This window comes from Glycine soja, chromosome 12, assembly GCF_004193775.1.
Source record: "Glycine soja cultivar W05 chromosome 12, ASM419377v2, whole genome shotgun sequence".
NCBI classification, from domain to species: domain Eukaryota; kingdom Viridiplantae; phylum Streptophyta; class Magnoliopsida; order Fabales; family Fabaceae; genus Glycine; species Glycine soja.
In genome coordinates this window covers 43,374,166-43,396,116 of record NC_041013.1, presented here as the reverse complement: position 1 = coordinate 43,396,116, position 21,951 = coordinate 43,374,166, and the positions used below count along the sequence as shown (strand labels likewise).

The window sequence follows — 21,951 nt, the reverse complement described above, 5'->3', positions numbered from 1 at the left end:
GACATTAGAACATGAACATTTTGAACCACTAAGATCAGCCTAGTAATGAGGTTTAGAATAATATTCATGACGTGATAGATTCAAATCTTAGTGTTATTATTATCCACCAAAAAAAGAACACGAACATTTGGGTGGTGACAGCCAGCTGCTATGGTTGCCTTTTGTTTGTGTCGCTAGATTTACTCAAATGAAACCAATGACTCAACAATGGCTGTTTATACTGTAATGGCCATATACACCTTGGTTTCAATGTTTCAATACAGCAAAGGCAGTAATTTTATAATGCATTCGCCTATGTCGTCTCAGTTGTCGCTTTTGACTTGGAATTATTTCAAGATATTTTTCCAATTTTTATTTATTTTTTTCACTTTGAAAGATAATATATAAAGATTTAAAATATAATGATTTTTCTTATTTATATTTAATTTTTTTAATATAATTTCAACCATTATTTTCATCTATTTATAATAAATGCGTAAAATATTAATTAGTTGAAATTAACGTTATTTATTGGTTGGCTAAATATTAAATAAAAACGAACCGTTTTCTAGGTTATTTAGTATCATGTATGAAGGACAAGATAGCATAAATTGACAACTTGAATCAAGGTTATACGTCCAACTCACACTTCATAATACATGGAAGATTTTTATATGCCATATCTAGTCCATAAACGTACGTATAAAAAAAGATGGGCCTCAGACCCTCCTTCTAACAAAAAATAAGACGTATAAAAAACTTGTTACATTACATTATGCATCTAAAAAAAACTTTGGGGGTTAAATTTTAGTAAAACGTTGTTTTATTATTATTATTATTATTATTACTGCTAAGCGAATGGTGACGACCTCAACAGAAAAGATGCTGTTCTGTTATCGACAAATATAATGTTATATTATAAGAGAAAAAGACAATAAATTAATTTAATGAAAAATATATACATAATGATATTATGCTCCCTCCCTAAATGAAATTGACATTTCTATTTTTCTTTTCTTTTCGTGGTATTGCTGTATCACGTTGCAAGCTAGTTCTGAAACAGAAATTCTATGAAAAAATTGTAATCTTTGCAAAAATCCGATGAAGAAGTTGCTAGCTCCTTCTCGATCTGTGAAACCATCTTAACCTAGAAACATAAATATTCTGCCATTCGATCATCTGCTATATGTGTACTACATAGTTTTCCCTCAGACCCTCACCAGTATTATAATCACAGATAAAGTTCAAAGTTCAAACCATGAAAGATATATTATTTGAATAGAATTCATGAGTCCTACTTGGAACAAATTGTAAAAAATAATTTTTAGCTACCCCTTTACCAAGTTAAACAATTTGCAAAGGAGACTGGAGGAGAAGAATATGAATTGTACTATAAGCCAAACCAATCATAAATTTATTGCAAACTTCTGAATTCATTATACAGCGATATTCTCCTCTACACTGAGGACATAAACAAACCAAACCTCATTGCAATCAGATACTCCAATTAATTAGGAGTTAATTGAAGTATACAAAGTACAAACTACAAAACCAAGGCTTTATTATATACTAATTAGGCACCTTAATGTATCCCACTTGTTTGGAATTAGCCACTCTAGTTAGTGTTTGTAGATCAAAAGCTATCCAACACACTTTACGCCCCCCCCCCAAGTGTATCTGCTCATGTAATGCCTAACACCTTCAACTTTGTAGTAGGGGAAATCACTTTATATTTCACAGGCTTGGCAGTGCAATTGTTGCTCCAACCAAATAGTCCATTTTCCAAAGGGCAAGCCACACATTTTTCACATAGCCCCAATTTTCCACACTTCTCAGGCCATTGACACTAAAACTCGTCATGAGAGGCACACCTAGGAAGTAAGTGTGCAGCCTAATGTTGCCATCAATTCCAAGTCTGAGGTATGTCAAGGTGCTGTTGTTCACTGGCATTCCCATCACTCCAACGGGAATGTTGCTGAATACAGTCGCCATGGTTCTAAAGCCATTGCTGGAAGAAGAACTGGCCACAACATAGGAATCAAATTCATTTTCAAAAGTGTCTGGATCAGATATGAGGGTGATGCTTTCCACAGATCAGAGCCTTGTTGAGTGAAGAGCCTATACCAATAGAGAATTGGTTTAAAAATATTCTAAAAATAAATTAACCCATATATTACACGGATCACAATACTCTAGTTCTAAAATATAATTGCTTATTTGAGAGTTTTTATGGTACCCAAACTGATTTTGAGGGTTATGGTACTGTGAGTTTGTTTATCAATAGTTATCAAATTACATTGTTATCTCATTATTTTGATATATTTGATAATAACTTCATTATATATTTCAATTTAATCATTTTTAAATAAAATATTTTTTTAAATGAACTTTTTAATCCCACAAAATCAAATCTCAACAAACAAAAATTCCGATTCAACAAAATCTTCAGCAAACATACCAAATTAAAACATCACAGACTCAAATTAACCTTAACAAGCACAATAATCGTCTCTGTTCTCTTTCTCCTAAAACCCGAAAACACTATTGTGAATGTGTTGAAACCCAAAACTACATCCAGTAAGTCAGTAACTGCAACTCTAACGGTTGCGCATATGACCTCTTGGAGAAAAAGCTGATTTGTGATCAGTGTTGTGAATATAACATCCGTTACACATCGCATACTGGAGCTGCCATCCTTTTTCACTTATTTGGCTGCTATACTACTGGGCTACACAATTTTTCATAGCTTGCTCATCAATAGTGATTGCTGGATCTGTTTGCTAGACGTGTTTGCTGAGGATTTTGTTCGAATTGCAATGTTTGTTTGTTGAGATTTAACTTTGGGGGGGTTAGAAAGTTCATTTTAAAAAAATATAGATTTTATTAAACAAGAATTAAATTGAAATATATAATAAAATTATCACTAAATATTAAAATAATGAGATCACTATCTAACTTGATAATTATTGGCTAATATATCAATAATATCAAAACCCTAAAATTAGTAGGATATCATAGAAACTCTATGCTTATTTTTGTTTTTTTATTGGATCATGCCTGTGGCACCAATAATTTTCTTTAAATTAAGATTTGCTCTTATATAAGATATATGATAAGATTCATTGTTTCAAGGTTTCTTAAGGATAATAAAAATAATATTTGAGCCCCAAATAATTATTTTAATTTGAAACAAGTAGAAATAAAAAAATATAAATATGTAAATTGTTTAACTTTTTTTAATTGTTGGAGCAAAATTTATGCATGAGTTGCTTAAGTATATGTTGTGACATTGTGGAGCTACTAAATTTGTTTTATGGATTAAATAACCGTTGGTCCCTATAAAATAGGGTATGTTTTTTTAGTCTATTTTAAAGATTTTTTTATAATCTTGTTTTAGTCTCTATATTTATTTATTTTTAGTTCCCATTAATGTTAAGTCACAGTGTTAAGAAATGATAGTCATGTATAATTATTTTTGACTAAATATTTTTTGGTCTATGAAGTGTGAGACAATGAGAGTTTATTTTCTAAAAATAGAAAATTAAAATTTAATTTTTAAATGTATAAAATGTGCCACAAATTCATCATATTATTAAGGTTACTTTGTTAACCCAAACGTCCATGTGTATGTGCAAATGGATTGCCACGTCCAAAAGTCTTGTTGCATTGATGTTCCTATGTGCAGTACATCACTCAATGAGTTTGGGATATTTGTTTTTGTTTTTGTTTTTTTTTGCTTGAGATATTGTTTGAAATTTGTTAATGAACTGATATAGAAATTATTTTTCTTTAATTTAGATTTTGAACTTAGTCTATCCACAATGTATTGACAAATTAGTTCCCTTCAGTAAGCAATACATGTGACTTTTTTCCCTTAACATTTGAGTTTACAAGTGTCTCTAGGTATAGATGTTCGGGTTAAAAAATGAGACTTAATGGTAGAATGAATTTATTGCACTTATTATATATTTGGATATTCAATTTTAATTTTCTATCTTTAATTTCAGGGATTAAATTGTTATTGTTTCATTTTCAGAGATCAAAATGAGTTATTTATCTATTTTTTGTTTGATTTTTTGATAAGCTATATTTTTTAATTCTTCATTAACAAATTTAACATTATCAATTATTTAAAACAGATGACAATAGCGGTATTCTTCCTCCAAATATTTATGCATGGTTTGTTTTCAATAAAAAGAAAATCATATAATATAAAGACTTCATATTCTCAGAACCATAGTTTATTGGTCTCCGTTGTGTCAACTACCGAGCTCACGTACACGCAATATTTATAGAACAAATAAGCAAACCTACCAGTCAATTATTATTAGAAACGAAAAAGAAACATTTCCTAGGTAACATATTGATGTTCATACAGAACACAAACAACAAAATGATGATCACTGCTTTACACAAACCACTTGATCTAAACCGACGCAAAAGACAAATTAAAGCATAACATAAACCAGCAAATTATAGCATATCCCCAAACACAAACAAACAAACCGACCTGCATGCAGCCAAAACTTCTAAATTGGAAGAAGGTTGTGTTTGTGGATATCCTCTATTGTAGGAACGGAAATGCATTTGAGTTATAAGAATAATTAAATCAATGCAGATCATCTATCTAAATTGATTTGAACTCTTCTAAAATGAAAAAAAAAATGTTGGTAAGAAAACAAAGGTGCATCAGTAACTATTGATTTGAATTAATAGTTTATAAGTGTTTTTTATGAATAGGAATAGAAGACTAAAAAATTTATAATGATTCACACACTTTGTTGAATCAATTGAGTTAAATTTTCTTGGTATAATAGCTTACATATAAGTTTAATTTATTTTAAATTATTTATTATAAACATTATCTTACTTTCTCGTTTGCACACTTCATTTTATTTTCTCAATTTATATGCAAAAAATTGTTTCATAGGCGTATCTTAGTTTGCCTTTTTTTCTGTTTGATTTTCATTATATAGGATATCTTACTAATTTTGTAGTAAATGAAGGAAACGTGATTAATAAGGACTGAGTCAAATACAACTTCAAACAAAAGTAAAAACTATATATAGGCAATGTCCTTAATTAGTTACTAGCTCATTACAATGTACAATTGTCAAAGCATAAACTTTATTTTGGTATGCTTTTACTTTTTAGAAGAAAATAAAAAAACTCAGTTGGTGTTGCTTAAAATATACAGTGATGTACATGATAGTATCCATCATATTTGGAAATCTTACTACGAATTTGGAAAAAGGGATATGCATAATTTTATTTTTCTCCAAGGACACGATAGGTCACTGCTACAAAATTGATATTCTACAACACGTTTTTAACATCGGTGGTGCAGAAAACGTCTTAGTTTACAAGGCAATGGCATTTTAGTAAATATAACTTTTATTTCAACAACGTTTTGGTTAAAAACGATGTTGAATTCGCTTTACAAAAACGGGTCAATAGGCACGTCGTTGTATTCTATTATTCAAAGACAGTGGTTATAAACACCGTCTTTGAAATTGAAGCAATTTAATTAATTTCTTTTTCCCTCATGAAGTCGTATACCCTAGCCCTCGTCTGAGTTGCTTCCTTTGTCCCTCTTCGTCTTAGTCGATTGTCTCCATAGGCTTTCCAGCACCTCTTTGTACTACCTTTTCTCCCTCTTCGTCATAATCGATCATCGTGAGGGCTTTCCAGCACCTCTGTGGTTCTCGCGCGTGGTTGACTACCGTCTTCACTCCTCGTCTTCGATCAAGGTTTGTTCCTCGTCCTCAATCAAGTTCCATTCTTATTTTATGTTTTTTTTTCTTTCTTTCGTTTGTAGTCTCATGTTTTAACTGAAATTGTTGATTTATTCCATATTTTGTGAATTTAGTGATGGTGAACCCTAATCGTAGTATCCTGTGAGCGTTCCTATTTGGTTTGTCTCCTCTTCTTCGATTTGTCAACATCACAGTAAGCCAATGGTTCGATCTTGCATTTTAATCTCTTTTCGATTTGTCTCACCTCGCCGTCATTGGGTCACTACTTACTATGGAGGCCATGTAAGTAGTTCTTTCTCTCTACTCAATTGCGACATTCATATGGATATTATTCATTCCGCAACATACCTTTTGTATATTAATTATAACTTTTAGAAGTTTTTGTACTCAGCATTGGGTAAAATATTCATTCATTTTCTTTCAATAAGATATTCATTTTGCAAATTAAAGTGGTTCACGAACCTTACCTGAGGCTCTCCTTCGGTGCTCTTGAAAACATGGGAAAACAGAGCACACAATTCTCTGCCCTCAACTACATCCACCTTGCACTTGATTTGGATGCTATTTTTTTTATCAGCTAGAAATGCTTGGAGAGCCCATAGCAACTCTGCGTTTGCTGCACTATGAAGGTATTGAATCTATAGCACTATGAAGGTATTGAATCTTACAAGTTAACCTCTCTGGAATTCTTTGCTTTCTGGACTAAACATTGATTAGCCAACACTACTTCACTACTATATATTTGGTTGTTGTTGTACTGTTTTTATTTTTGAGAAATTAGGAACTTGGGGTTTAGGAGAAATTATCTGATTACACAGCTTTTGCAGGTTTGGCTCACTGCAGCAAGTTGTGTAACCAAGGATATCAAAGAGCTTGGGTTTAGGAGAAAATATCTGGTTCAGGTTTGTTGTGAACTTAGTCTTATGATGCTTGCATAAAACAAGAATCTGGTGATCTTTTATTCACATACAATTCAGAAAGCATTCTCTTTTTTATTATAGTAGTAGTTCCATTTTCATTTTTCTTGTAGCATTGATTTTTATTTATTGTTCTGGAATGCTTAGTTTGTGAGAAAATGCGCCCTTATCTTTTGATAATATACTATAAATATATAACTTAGAAAGGCAAATATTGTTGTTGATAAATTATTCTGCATTCAGGATTAAATTTAAAGAGAAAAATGATCATTATATACCACAAATATTATTTTTGTTACATCCAACTATACTCATTCCTTATAATTTTAAATTTATTTAGATCTTTCTTGAGGCTTGGCAGTGAAAATTTATGTTGATTCTAGGGAAGCCACGGGTTCAAAATCAGACTACTGGTTTTATTGCAGTCAACAACTTGTTTTGTGTGGTGTGGTGACACGCATATATGATGCAGAGTTGGAGAAAATTGAAGGGAGTGGGAAACTACTATTATTTTTATTTCTTTTTCACTTCCTCTTGTATTCAATGAAAATATATACGTTTTCATTTTATTAAATTTTTTGAAAAAAATTGTTATTAATTTTAAAAAGTTACCTTTTAAATTATTCTTAAATTAATTATTATAAAAATCATCATCTTAATGACACACACATTACCTTTTTAATAGTAATAGAATTAATTGTGATAGAATTATCTTTTGAATTTAAATTAATGACAACACAAGTTATTCTTTTTAATTGTAACCAAATTAATTTGATTATTATTAATAAAGATAATTCATACGGTAAATTTAATTTAAAAATGTAATTATATGATATTACCATTAAAAGGTAAATTGTATCTTAATTAATTTAATTTTAATTTTAAAATATATGATTTGTATTACTATTAATGGAATTAGTTTTTTAAAAAAATTAACTTATATCTATAACTTAGAAAGACAAATATTGTTGTTGATAAATTATTCTGCATTCAAGATTAAATTTAAAGAGAAAAATGATCATTATATACCACAAATATTATTTTTGTTACATCCAACTATACTCATTCCTTATAATTTTAAATTTATTTAGATCTTTCTTGATTTCTTCATCTCTTTTTTTAATTTAAATTAATTTAAATAAGATGCCTTATACTTTAATTCATTTTATATTTCCTAAATGCCATTGTGATGACAATTTTCTCATAGGTAGCCCAAGACACATTCTCTCAGGATCATGTAGTTTTAACTAAATTTCATGTAGTTTTAACCAAACTTTTCTTCAGGACTAATGTCATCAAGGCCTGAAATTGGAAACAAGAGCAAAACACAGAACAATGCAGAAAATGAAGGGTTTGCTGAAAGCCAGGGCAATGAAGTTATCCCTGCAGGTTTCCCCGTTGGTCCGTGGGATGATTCTGCAATCATATCTGACAATATATGACAGGTCTGAAGAGATTTAGAGATGAAGATGTGAAACCATTTTCTGGTTTAAATGCACCTGAAAGTCAGGTAGAGTACCACTGGACCAAGGTAATATATTTGGTGTGTAATTTTGAACTGCAATGTCAGTGACATGCTTTTGTTGCATTGTTCAGAATGAAATTAGAGGCCAACAACCTTCTTCTTCTGCTTTGGCTCATCAATTGAGTTTGCCAAACACTTCTACAGAAATGACAGCCATTGAGAAGTTTCTTCAACTCTCGGATTTTGTTCCTAGCAAAATTCGTGCCAAGCGGGGCTGTGCCACTCACCCTAGAAGCATTGCAGAGAGGGTATGATTTGTTCTCTCATGTTATGCATGTTTCATTGGGATTGTTTTTGGAGATATTATTGCTTATTTTAAAAAAAAAAAACTATTATTTCTCTGGGGATGCAGATTGGGTCATTGCTGGCACATGCTTGGAAAGTAGGACCAAATATTTCATTAATCTCTATTGTTTGCACTGTAAGATACCTTTCTAAGCTTTTATAAGCTCGAAACATTCAGACATATGCAATATATTCAATTTTGTACATAAAAGGTTCATTGGAGTATAGTTGGAGCGGCAATAGTATCATTTTGCTTTTATAAGCTCTAATTATTTTTTATTTTTAATAAATTTTATCGAATAGAAAAATGTGTTAGAAAGATTATATTCCTTATACTCTTTTTAAATATTTTTAATCTCAAAAGATATGACCCAAAAGAGAAAAAAGAGAGTGAGTAGACAAAGAAGAGAGATAATTTTCTTAAAATCTTCACCTACTTTTTTATATAAAAAATACATGTTTTTCTCTTCTCTTTTGAAATAAAACTACTTAATGACGTGTGAAATTTTAATATGGTAGAGTGGTGGAGGATTGGTCGAGTTTGCTGTTGCTAAGAAAAACATTTTGATCAATGTTACATTAGGTGGTGTAGGTCACTATGCACTCCATAGGCCTATTGTAAATTAACATCGTTTCTTAACTGAGCACCGATGTGAAAATCGCTATTTTACATCGTTTCTTATGATAACACTGATGTAGAAGGTCTAACTTCTACATCATTTCTTAACTGACCACCGATGTAGAAGGTCTAACTTCTACATCGTTTCTTAACTCAGCACCGATGTGGAAAAACACTATTTTACATCGTTTTCAATGATAACACCGATGTAGAAGGTCTAACTTCTACATCGTTTCTTAAGTAAGCACCGATGTGGAAAAATGTTGTCTTTCTACAACAGTGGTAGGAGAATCGATGTTGAAATTTTTAACTTTCAACAACATCTTATTCAACATCGGTTGACCACCGATGTAAAATGTGCTTTTCCACCGATGTTGAAACTGCCTTTTCTAGTAGTGGGTAATTAAGCCAGCCAATAAGAGTTGCTTAAATAATTATTTAATAAGATCAAACAGCATTAATCAAAAGATTCTTAGTATTTGTTTTAGTAATAAAAAAGATGCAAGTATTTGTTGAGAGTTTGTGGAATTGCTTTGACAAAATTAAGGGACGACATCTTCTCCCCTAAATATTTTATTCTTAAAGAAAAGATAGATAATGATGACTTTTGTCCTTTGGAGAAATATTTCATTGATATGATGATTGGCATAAATAGTTCTTCATAATCTTTCGCGGAAAGCATTCAATTAAGACAAATGGCATAAGAGAGGCATCATTTGAAACAACTTATTCCAAGGTAAATTAAAGAAGATAAATAACCTTGATTCTTGTAGGCCTAAAGGGAAAAAAGATTAACGTAAATTAAAACACCAAGGAAAAGAGTGCCCTTTCCTTATCAATGTTTAATTAATTGATTCTTAATGGCCCAAAATAAAAAAGATACTGATGTTGATGCATGATCTTGCATCATTATAACAAAGCAAAAAGTACGAGAATAAAAGTTCATAATGTAAATAAAATAAAGGAATAGAACATAGGCAAATTTACGAGTTGGAAGCCATTTAAGATTGTCTCTCCCATTACTTGCTAAAGATGATAATTGTCCCAGCTAGTTTGCAAATCCCAAATATTTTCTTGTTTCAAACTTTTGGTACATTTATTATTATTTTGGCCCATTACAATTACACAATCTCTCCAAGATATGGGTGATAAGGGTAAACCTTGATTACCCTCCCTGACTAGGAGCAGATGTGAAACAAAGATTTCACCATGTTAAATGGAATAATAATTTATAATCAGTGTGATTAATTAAGTCTACTGGATCATGATGTTGATAATATCTCTTTGTTCATATATTCTAAAACATTTTGCAACACTTGCACTACAATAATCAAATAGCCAAAAAGGCCAATAAGTTGAGAGGTGTCATCGTTTTCTCTCAATTATTGGGATGGCTAGCTAGTCTCTCCTCAAAAAGACCTCAAAGACATTAGTGAAAAGCAGGGAAAAACTGTATATTAATTAAGAAAATGAGAGTAGCCATTCCTCATATGTTATCTTGAATACAACTCCTACAGTTTTCAGGTGTTGCTTTGGCCAATCTCCCCTTAGTCTATCTGATTCAGTCGGTATCGTATAGATAAGTTTGTGGTTGTGGGTGTTTCTTACTTTTCCAACCTGTAAAAAGTAATTCCAAATAAGTGTGATTTGCACGATTTACCTTTACTGTACAGTTTTGGGCCTTTGGCCTTTACTACAGTGTCTATATATATATATATATATATATATATATATTAACTTGTGTGAGAATATTCTTATATAAAAAACAAGATTATAATAATAATAACCATCAAATCAACATTAGAAATAATAAATAGTTCAAATTAAAATATTTAAAATTTTAAATTAAAATCTAATGTATTATTAAATCTCTAAAAATAATCAAAGTAAAAACAAATTTATAAAAATCTCAATTATTACTTCTTAACATATCTTAGATAACTCATCATCATCATCATTACTATGACTGTCATTCCACCGCTAAGATCATTATCATAATTATTGTTGTTACCACCACTGTTGTCAATTATCATCATGACCATCATTGTCATCGTTGTTGTCACCAAAGCAACGATAATAGTAATAGCAACAATGATGATGATCATCATGACAGTGGAGGTAGTGATGATGGATAAACAATAAATAAGACATTTTAGGATATAATTTGTTTTGTGAATCTTTTAGAGATTTAATGGTTATATCAGATTTTAATTTGATTTGTTAAATATTTTAATTCCAATCATCTATTATTTTTAATCATGATTTAATGATTGTTATTAATTATTCTCAAATGAGTTGTATTATATATATATATATATATATATATATATATATATATATATATAAAATAGGGATGTATCATATGAGTATGACAAATAATATTGAAAATGATTAATGTAAACTAATAAAATTAAATGGAAGACAAACATTAAAAAATTTACTTAAGATCATTACTACCATCACCACTACTATTGTTCTTATTATTATCACCATAACTAACTTTAGCTTGATGAAATGATCATTTTGAATCACTTTAAAACATAACGGTCTATTTGAGGTGGTTGTGAGTTTTTAGTTTTCAAATTAATGCATTTTTCCAAAGAAAAACTTGTTTGACAAAAATTAAGTTGAAAAGGTTCTTAACTCATTTTAAAAATATTTTTACATTAATTTTTAAAATCAAGAAAAAAGTTTAGTGAATTTAATTTTTAGTTTTAAAAAAATACAAATTCCTCATATTTGATAATGGTCATTTCCGCCACCACCACCACCATTACTATCATTATTATTATCATTGCAACCGCACTGTTATAACCACCACCACTAATACCACTTCCACCATTGTTATTGTCATCGCCATCACAATCCTCGTCGTCGCCAATGCCACCACCACTACCACCATCTTTGTTGCCACCACCAAAACCATCAACACCACCAATGTCATCATTGTTGGCACCACAACCAACGCCAATGCTATCGATACCATTATTATCATCGAGACTACCACTTGAAATATCAAAGAACACACTAGAAAGAGATTTGAATAGAGTGTTAACCAAAGATCTAAAATTTTTCACAAGACCTAAAAGACTAAATTCAACTTGAGAAATGCTATTGACATTTTCTCTGACACTCTCTTTTTAATACTTTTTTATGATTGGTTAGAATTTATTGAAAAATATAATTTTTTTTAGGTTTTGGTCTCATTTATTGGAAAACATAATTTGTATTAAATGAGAAACAAAAATTGTCAAAATTGATTATTTTTAATAAATTCTAACCAATTATAGAAAGAGTCTTTGAGAAAAAATATTAGAGACAATGTCACTAATATTTTTCATTAAACTTTTAAAAGAAAAAGAATCAAATTAAAAAAATCATAAATAAAGAACCAAAAGGGAAACATTATTCTATACAATATCGAACTTGTAAATATAATAAATTAATTCTTTATATTTATTAAATTTTTCATGACATGTAAATATTATATTTTTGTTTAACTTTATTGGTTTGTAAGCAATCAATTCATATTTATTTTTATGTTTTTATCATTGTCAGCGTTTTTATTTATTCAGTTATCTATTTTTGTAATTACTTGTTTTATGAGATAAATTTAATTTATTTAAATTATTATGATGATAAATTATCATTGAGAGCGTGTGAATTAATAGTCATGCGGTTGTCATTACTAATAATATATATATATATATATATATATATATATATATATATATATATATATATATATATATATATATATATATATATATATTATTAAAAGAAAATTAATTAATTTGACAATGACACAAAATATTGGAAGAGATTGATGCAATTTTTTTTAAGAAGATAAATCTAGTTTGCATGCATTAATTATTTATGTCTTGCTTTGTTAGAGTAGGATGGTCAGGTGTGAAAAAAAATTATGATCTTTGCATAAAAAATATAATGATAAATTTATTTTATTTCAATCTTTTGTAAAATTATCCAATGATGAATAACTGAGAATTTCATTTTTATTTATTTATTTTATTACATTACATTCTTCATTATTCATTTTGACTTCAACATTAATTAGTTTGAATATTTCCAACCTTGTTAAAATCCAAAATTAATGGGATTAATATCCTGGACACATTAATCAGTTAGAATATTGCATACCTTATTTTGTATATTTTCTTTTTTATTCTTTTGTCAATTTATTATGTTAAAATATATTTTGACTCGTAATACTCATTTTGACTATTAATTTAGATTTATAACATATGTGTATATTTTAGGCTTAAATGTATTTATAATTCTTCTATTTTGTTTAATATGTACTCTCTCTATTTTAAAATTAAAACATTATTTAAAAAAATTATGATTTTGATTCTTATATTTTAAAATAGAGATCTTTAATTTTCCTATTTTAATTTTGATCATATTTTAATTCTTTTATTTTATTCTAATTGATCCTTAAACCTAACATATTTATTTAATATATTCTCAAGAAAATGATTTACTTAATTTCAAAGTAAAAAATAAAAAAATTAAATAGATAAAATTAAATATTAAACTAAAATTATGGATTTTCTAAAATACGGAAAAAAATTACATATTTTTTAAAATATAAAATCAAGTATTTGTTTTCTGAAATAGAAAATCTAAATTTTTAAATTTTTTAAAATAAGAAAACAAAATGTTTTAATTTTAAAATAAAGTGATGAAAATTATAATGAGAATAAAATAGATAAAATAGAATTGCATTCCTATATTTAATTACTAAAGAGAAAAAAAGTCACGTGCTCTTGCTTTCTTCCCCCTTCTCCTTCACGTACACTCGTTCTGAACCCATTCACGTTTGAAAACTACACGTCAATCAGAAGCACATGTCTTGACAACTAAATTACAAAACGGAGATAGCAAATGCAATTGAAGAGTCAAAATCAAAATTTTCAATCTTCAAATTGCATATTGTGAAAAGTAGGAAGCCAAATCAAATCCACAAGCACGCTATAATTAAATCAATCGATAAAATAGTAAATAAAAATTGGTGTCTTATTAGCGACTGAATGAGTGATAGATGAGTCTCTTTTATCTTGCTCTGTAACGGTGACAACCTACGACACAATCCATTGAAGATCATATTTGATTTCAGATCATTGAGCATCCATGGTGGTATCTTCATCGTAGTCTCGCGCGTGCGGCCAAACTTCGTGCTCTTCCCATGGAAGATCCTCGTAAACCAGAACAAGGGTTGCTGCTTGTGCGTTGGCGTGATCGTCAAATTGAAAAGAAGAGCACATACATGACTTATTTTCATTGGATTTTCCGTCTCATCCGTTTGGTTTTTATTAACTGTGATCCAAATTCATAGTTCTCATTTTGAGTTTTTTTTTTTCATTTGAAACATCCCTTTTATTTTATATATTTTGGTTAGTTGATAAAAAAAAAGGAATAGTTCCTTTGTAATGAAGATTTTTTTGAAAAAAAAATAGTATCTGAAAGTCAATTTAGGATTTGACTAATGTGAAATGAATCAACTCGAATAGATCAAGCTAAGAAAGTAAATTAAGGTTTTTTTAATGTATATCTTTCCATATACAAAAGTCAAATCTGAAAAATTTTAGCTAATTAATTTTCTTGTATCACTTAAATCAACATTGTTAATTAGCACAATTTATATTGTAGTTGCTTTTTTTTAATTATGAAAATAAAGAATATTGTCATGTTTTATTATGGTTAAAATATATTTCTAATCTTTAGATATAGTTAAATCTAGGTTTAGCATTTCAATTTTTTTAGTTAAATTTAGTTTTTGTAAAATTTAAAACTTTTGAAAACAATCTCTTTTTTATCATTTATTGTTACGTGACATATATTTAAATGTATCACCCCAACATAGTTGCAGACATAATATTTATCTAAGTGCATGCCTCTTCACCACAAAATTTAATTATATTTACAAAACGACTACATAAAAAAATGTTTAATCTAGCCTCTTTTTTTTCCATAATGTTTAAGCCTTTTATTACTAAGGAATATATATTACAATTCTCTGTAAAGGATAATAATTAATAATATTTATAAATGATTAATTACTGAAGAATAACTAGCAAAAATTGAATGTTATATTATTTCTTGGGCTAAATTCTGTCAAAATTAAATATCAATAATAAAAAAGACCATCAAATAGTTAATATTTTTATATAATTTATATTAATACAAAATTTTGTAAACGAGGAATTAAATAATTTTATATTAATATAACATTTTGTAAACATGTATAATTTATATGAAAGGAAACTTTTTTAATCTAATAGTGAGTTTTATATGAAATTATTAAATAAACTAGCTATTAGATTAAACTCTCCCCATATGTGTGTATATCATTGGACCTAATTACTAACTAGCTAGTTCCTTAAAAAAAAAAAAAAAAAACTAGCTTGTCAGGTGAACTTGTTTAGCACTTCATCACATTACACCATATAAATACGTTTTATCCTCTTTCTTAACAACCTTATTAAATAGATATGGCTACACACTAATTAACCAAACATTTTTCTCCTATTGATATTTTCTCCCGTCCTAATGAAAGGGAATTTTATCTAATTACTAAGTTCATATATATATATAAAGGAAATTAAAAAAAGGAAAGGAATAAATATTTATAAACTTGAAGGTTCCTGATGGTCACAGGCAAGCTGGACTTGTATGTACCATATATACTAGACTCTGGACAATTTGACTTGTTGCTAGAATTATGGAAACAAGTTGCAAAAGTGTATTTCCAAAACGCTATGGTTGGTTTACACGTTTCCATGTAAAGTCCAAGTATAGGAAAGATGCTGGAAACTTGAGGGAAACAACAAAAGCACCATCCAATCTTATGGATATTATTTAGTATTGGGGAGATTTATTAGAGAGGTGAATTAGCTATGTTGGGTCGTAGTGCTAGTGAAGTGCGACAAATCATATAGCAATAAAATTCCTCAGTAGAGGAGCTATCGTTAAGACACAAAACGGACAATTTGGTGATGCTGGTGGAAACAGATATAATTTATATTAGGATATTAGATTAATCTCTAGCAGTTGTTAGTGGGCATTAGAATTCTTAACTTCCACCAACTTTTTAATTAATTATTGTTGGCTAGCTTATTCTTGTGAAAAATGCTTTTGGGTCAGCTGAGTAATTTAAAAATATTATATGTCGACATCCTCTCTCCTATAATAGTCAAAATTAAATAATTTTGTGGTAATGAAGTTGAAGCCCAAGTAATTACTCAATAATATTAGTTGCTTGCATTGGTTGATAATTTGAAACCTTGCATTTCGAAAATATTTCGCTCATGGTAGATTAAATCTTACAATTATTTATAAAATAAATTATCTAATATAAATCATTACTAGCATGCTAAATTCAAGTTAATTTTTTTAAAAACTATTTTTTTTTCAAAAATTCTTTCAAGAAGCTGAAAGAAATAAGTGATTATTTCTCTAAAAATAAACTGAACCAAACATATATATAAGCTTAAATAAATTATAATAAATTATATTCAAAAGAAAATATAAATATATAATTTGTTTAAAAGGATTTTAACTTAATTAAATTGACAATTAACTAAAGGTTAACAATAATATTATCGTTTTTAAAGGATAATAAAGGGGTTATATGTTAATTTCAAAATAATAACTTCTGATTTAACATGTGAAGATTAATTAGTAAATAAAGGCAGTAACACACCGAACTTAGTAAAGGAAAAAATAAATCCTTAACTGCATTGTCTGAAACCATTATTTGGCAAACTGCAAGGATTATTTTTGTAAATATTTTAATCCCAACATCAATGACTTGCCTTTTATTTTTTGTTACAAAAATGACTTACCATTAATCAAACTAAAAAGTGAATTAATTATTAAAAACTTAAAACAAGACATGCAATTAAAATAAATATGAAATGTATAGGTATGGGGAGTTGCTAATTACTCTTTTTTTTACCCCTCCAGTCATAAGGAAAAACAAATTTTGAATAATCTAAAGTTTGTCAGAAAGGTAAATAAAATCTTATCAATAATTAGAATTATTTTCGTCAAAGATCAAACTCGAATATTATTTAAATTATTTAACCTTAACTTCAACATATTAGTTATTTATGTTATGTTGAAAGTAGAAAGGTAAATGAAGTCTTATAAGTGTTGCTAAATTCATTTTACTTTATTGAATTTTATAAAAAAATAAATGAAAGTATAAATATGAATTTGAGTATTGAATTATATAATAGTATCTTAATAATTATATGAATATTAAATTTTAGATAAATAAAACATTTATAAGATTGTAATCCTACAACAAATATTTACTTATATTATAACAAATAAATATACATTAATTTTTTATCCATAAAAAAAATATTAAAGAGTTTACAATAACTCATACACCTAGCTTAATTAATTGAGTTAAATTACTTTTGATATAATGAAAAACACATTAAATAAAGTTAATTGACAAAATAGCAACAATTTTTTTATGATATAAAGTTTTGTAAACTTAATATAGGAAAACTAATTTTAACAATTGATATTTTAGGAGGCACTTCAAAAAGAAAAAATATATAATTATAACTGTTGGTTAAAAAATTCCAGGATTAATATTTTATTTTTAACAACTTAATTTGTATCTTGTTATATATGTGTATAAATTTTGTTACAATCTTGACCATTAATTTTTTAATCAACAATATTATAGTTTCATTTTAAGCAAATTAATCTCCGGACTTAAGATTATATCATGCATTAATTGTTGAAATACAACAATATGGCTCTTTTTTTTACAGAACAACAAGATGGCTCTTAAGTGCATTTAACATTGACTTTTGAGTTCATTATATATAAGAAGTATTTTTAAAAAAATATTTTTATTTTCTTAAACAAGATATATATGTGGTACTTTGGATAAAAACCAATTATAAATTAAAATATAACATACTGAAATAATCTTAAATATCAAAGTACTCTCATTTGCTTTTAAGAGTAATTTTTACGTCATTTTTAAAAGTATTTTAGTAACATACATTTTTTAAAAATATTTTGATAATTCCAAAATTAGCCTCTTTCTAATTAAAAAAGTGAAAAATAGTATACAAATTCTTCTTACTACGCGTGCACGTAATTAAGTGCCAGCGCGTGGTTGGGGATTAGTGGATTACTATGAACAATTGTGCAAGTTACTCCCATTCTTCCACTTAAAACGATTGTTTACTCCCCCCCAAGCTATCAGTTGGAGAAACATGCAAGTTTTATTCTTATAAAGAAAGCCATATATAAAAATAGAATGAAAAAGTTTTAAATTTTCTCTTTAATTTTTCTGATTCTAATTTCTGCTCTTTTTTAATATAGAAAAAGCTATTAGATTATTATTGTAGGGGGGAAATGATAGGATAAAGTACACCCCTATACACAGTCTAACAAAAATTCGATTCTGTAAATTATATCCTAATAAAATACTTAATATCCTTTAGTTTACTCTTGAATCAGCTCCATTAATTTCCTTATATTAGTAAAATGCACGAGGCAAATCTGATAAAAAAAAAAAAAAATTGTACGCATTTTGTGACCGTGTGAATGTGAAAGAGATGTGATACCATACTGCTCCCTAGCATGTCAAAGTGTTATAGAATAGGTTACGGAAGCCATGTATCAAGTTTAACTTTTTATCTCCAAAAATTGCTAATGCGTGGCAAACAAGGCCCTAAGTGTAGACGACCTAGCGTGTTACTAAATGGTCACACCAAGTTATTAACCGTAATGCTGATTACGCTAAAATCACCCAATAATAATTGCTTTGATGATGGAAGCACAAATAATAAAAAATATATATAAAATAAAGCATGATTAATACTAATAGTACACCATTAAAGCAAGAAATAATGTAGGCAACGAAGAAAAAGAAGGGCTAAAGCACTTTCATTGGTCCCATCCCATGTCCCCTCACTTCCCCTTTGATGTGATCTCCAAATTTTCTTTTATGTCTAATAATTTGTTTTTTTATTCTAGGTAAAAAATTAAGAATGTTTTTCAACCATTAAATCAAAGATTTTTACTAGTGATATGTAATAATCGTTTACATGAAATTTTTTTATATGAATTTTTTTTATACATAATGAGAATAAAATACTATTTTTCTATTAAATAAATTGTTTTTTCATACAATACAATGTAATGAAATCTAAATTATTTTTTCATACACATAAGAAGAATCTTATAACACCGGACAAATCCATCGGTTATTATATATATATATATAACTTCTTCCACTGCTATTGTATATTTTGTCTATTTGTCTATCTCTTCCTTCCACCACCAAAATTTCCCTTTCACACTTCACAAAAAAGAAATACTAAATGATTTGTCAGTAGTAGCAAACATGTCCAGCAAGGGAAAGGAGGTAGCAGAAGGATCATCAACAACAACAAGACCCTCTCATGGTGGTGATGATGATCATCATCACAATCAACAACAACAGTTACCACTGAGTCGATATGAGTCTCAGAAGAGAAGAGATTGGAACACTTTTGGACAGTACCTGAGGAACCAAAGGCCTCCAGTGGCACTCTCACAGTGCAGCTCCAACCATGTTCTTGAGTTCCTTCGCTACTTGGACCAGTTTGGGAAGACCAAAGTGCACTCACAAGGGTGTTTGTTCTTTGGGCAAACTGAGCCACCAGGACCCTGCACTTGCCCTCTCAGACAAGCTTGGGGGAGCCTTGATGCTCTCATTGGAAGGTTGAGAGCTGCATATGAAGAAAATGGAGGCCTTCCTGAGACCAATCCCTTTGCAAGTGGCGCCATAAGAGTCTATCTTAGAGAGGTGAGAGATTCTCAATCTAAGGCTAGAGGAATCCCTTATAAGAAGAAAAAGAAGAAGAGGAATGTTATCAAGCCCAACGGAGACACCTCCTACTCAAACTTGCCTATGCAGTAATAATGAAGTATTCATGTGGTAAAATTTTCTTTCATAATTAGTACTACTGTTTAATTTGTGGATTTTGCTTGCTGCTGTTTAATTTTGACATGGGAAATTAAGGATGATTATTCTATTTGAAGCTTTGACAGTGTTTTATAAATAATGACATATTGAACAAGTAATTGGTTGCTATAGTTTTTGGACAATTATATACTCTGTAGTTGAATGTTTGCTGGTTGAATTTTCAGCACTGAGAAATGAAAATTCATCATCAGTCATATATATCCCATCAGCAGACAGTACTATTTCAAGCATATATAATAAGTTCTTTTGCATTTCATTCTATAATAAAACCCTAATTCATGGACTTCAAAACCCTAAATTATATGTATTTTACATGTAGTTATACATGATACAAATGGTGTACTAATAGTAAATACGTACTTTACTGATCAGTTTCTTGTTTCTTTTTAACATTGCACTGAATGAGGATATACAGTAGAGGGATATTGGGTAAATGCACTCTCATCCATTGTCTACCTGTCATTCTCACAAGTCGCATGCAAGAAGACAATGTTATCATGGTTTCTACATTTCGTATTTATGTCTTTTGTGCCTATATAATATAATATAATATATATTTTGCCTATATATAGTTTGCTTTTCCGCACAATATCTTGCTTCTTATTTAGTGTTATTGGTACTCCCTTGCTGTGGCTTCCACAAACGATGTAACCACTGCAATGATATAAAATTTGAGAATTTAAAATTAGAGTTATGAATAGATTATGTTGTTAACTATATTATAAAAAATATCGGGGGGGAAAAGGTTCAAGATCCATGGTTGTGGGAAAATTAGATGCTGTTTCTAGAGTCTTGTCTGCTCATGGTTTCTTGGGGTTTATAAATTTCATTGGTGTACAATAGCTTGCTAGAACCAAAAATGATCTCTTGCTTTCATAAAGTTTTGTCTTATTCTAACGAATTATGTTTTTTTTTTTCACATTTCCCATCATATGAATGTCCTTTTCTTTCGTGCTGTTATTATATAAGTATATCTGACATTCGGACATAACTTACATATATTTTCTTGAAAAATATTTGATAAATACTTGATATGTTATCATATACTTAGTTATCATATACTTAAAGAGGAAATATAAAAATATATATAATAAGATTTATGATATGATAAGAAAAAAAATAAAAAATAAAAATATTAATAGAATATTTAAAATAAATAATAATTTGTATACACTATTATTCTATTATCTTTCCACACTACAAACTCATTTGACAATATAATCAGCATGACCGTACTATATGATCTTCTAGCATTTCTACATTTTTCTTTTTTATCTTCGGTAATGATAATTAAGGGAAATATATTGTGTCTTGGATATATATACATTGTATCCCAACAACGGGTTGGCACCACAATCACAATGTGTAATTGATCTATACATATTTGGCATTATAGTACATAATATATCTCCTTTGCATTAATTTAATTTTGGGTTTACTATTTAATTGATTTCAGATATCCCTAAATTGTTTCAAAGTCATGAATCTGTTGCTAGGCCTTGGATATTATAACTTCAGCTGGAGTCTTGGAATTCTAGTTACAATCGACTATGCTAGACATATCCCTGGGTCAACTTTAACCCTTTCCGCGTGGTCTTTATGTGTCAAGGAGTGTATTAATTTTGTTATTTTGAATGAGAGTTTAGAATGAAGTTGGCGAAGAGTTTAATTAACATTGGGGTTAAGTCCCTGTATGATATTTACTTATATATATATATATATGCAACTACAAGAAAGACTGATTAAAATGTGAAGGATTAGTTATCCTTTTTTAATTTCTAACAATTTTTTTGTTTTTACTTTTCATACATATACATGACCACATGCATACATTATTCTTATAT

The 21,951-nt window shown here is 28.7% G+C and overlaps 2 protein-coding genes and 1 pseudogene across 11 annotated transcripts; 2 read left to right on the top strand and 1 right to left on the bottom strand.

Annotated features, from left to right (window-relative positions):
* Positions 1–1,548: 1,548 nt before the first annotated feature.
* On the bottom strand, positions 1,549–2,659 carry LOC114379050 (annotated as a pseudogene).
* Positions 2,660–5,473: 2,814 nt separating this feature from the next.
* On the top strand, positions 5,474–8,710 carry LOC114379427 (transcription factor bHLH130-like). 9 transcript variants are annotated; one of them, XR_003659488.1, is made up of 7 exons: positions 5,474–5,729; positions 5,849–6,017; positions 6,313–6,364; positions 6,563–6,637; positions 7,937–8,162; positions 8,249–8,425; positions 8,530–8,710. XR_003659488.1 is itself a non-coding variant. In XM_028338078.1 (3 exons), exons 1-3 carry the CDS (start codon positions 8,091–8,093, stop codon positions 8,623–8,625), a joined length of 345 nt encoding a protein of 114 aa, XP_028193879.1. In that variant the 5' UTR covers positions 7,780–8,090; the 3' UTR covers positions 8,626–8,710. The 9 variants fall into 9 exon arrangements, 1 of the variants encoding a protein (XP_028193879.1); XR_003659489.1 differs by having other exon boundaries at positions 6,313–6,389; XR_003659487.1 differs by having other exon boundaries at positions 6,245–6,364.
* Positions 8,711–19,389: 10,679 nt separating this feature from the next.
* LOC114379118 (protein LIGHT-DEPENDENT SHORT HYPOCOTYLS 10-like) lies at positions 19,390–21,855 on the top strand. Of its 2 annotated transcripts, none has more exons than XM_028337701.1 (2): positions 19,390–20,059; positions 21,564–21,855. In XM_028337701.1, exon 1 carries the CDS (start codon positions 19,484–19,486, stop codon positions 20,039–20,041), a length of 558 nt encoding a protein of 185 aa, XP_028193502.1. In that variant the 5' UTR covers positions 19,390–19,483; the 3' UTR covers positions 20,042–20,059; positions 21,564–21,855. The 2 variants fall into 2 exon arrangements, with proteins under 2 accessions (XP_028193502.1, XP_028193503.1); XM_028337702.1 differs by lacking the exon at positions 21,564–21,855 and adding an exon at positions 20,523–21,069.
* The last annotated feature ends 96 nt before the right edge of the window (positions 21,856–21,951 follow it).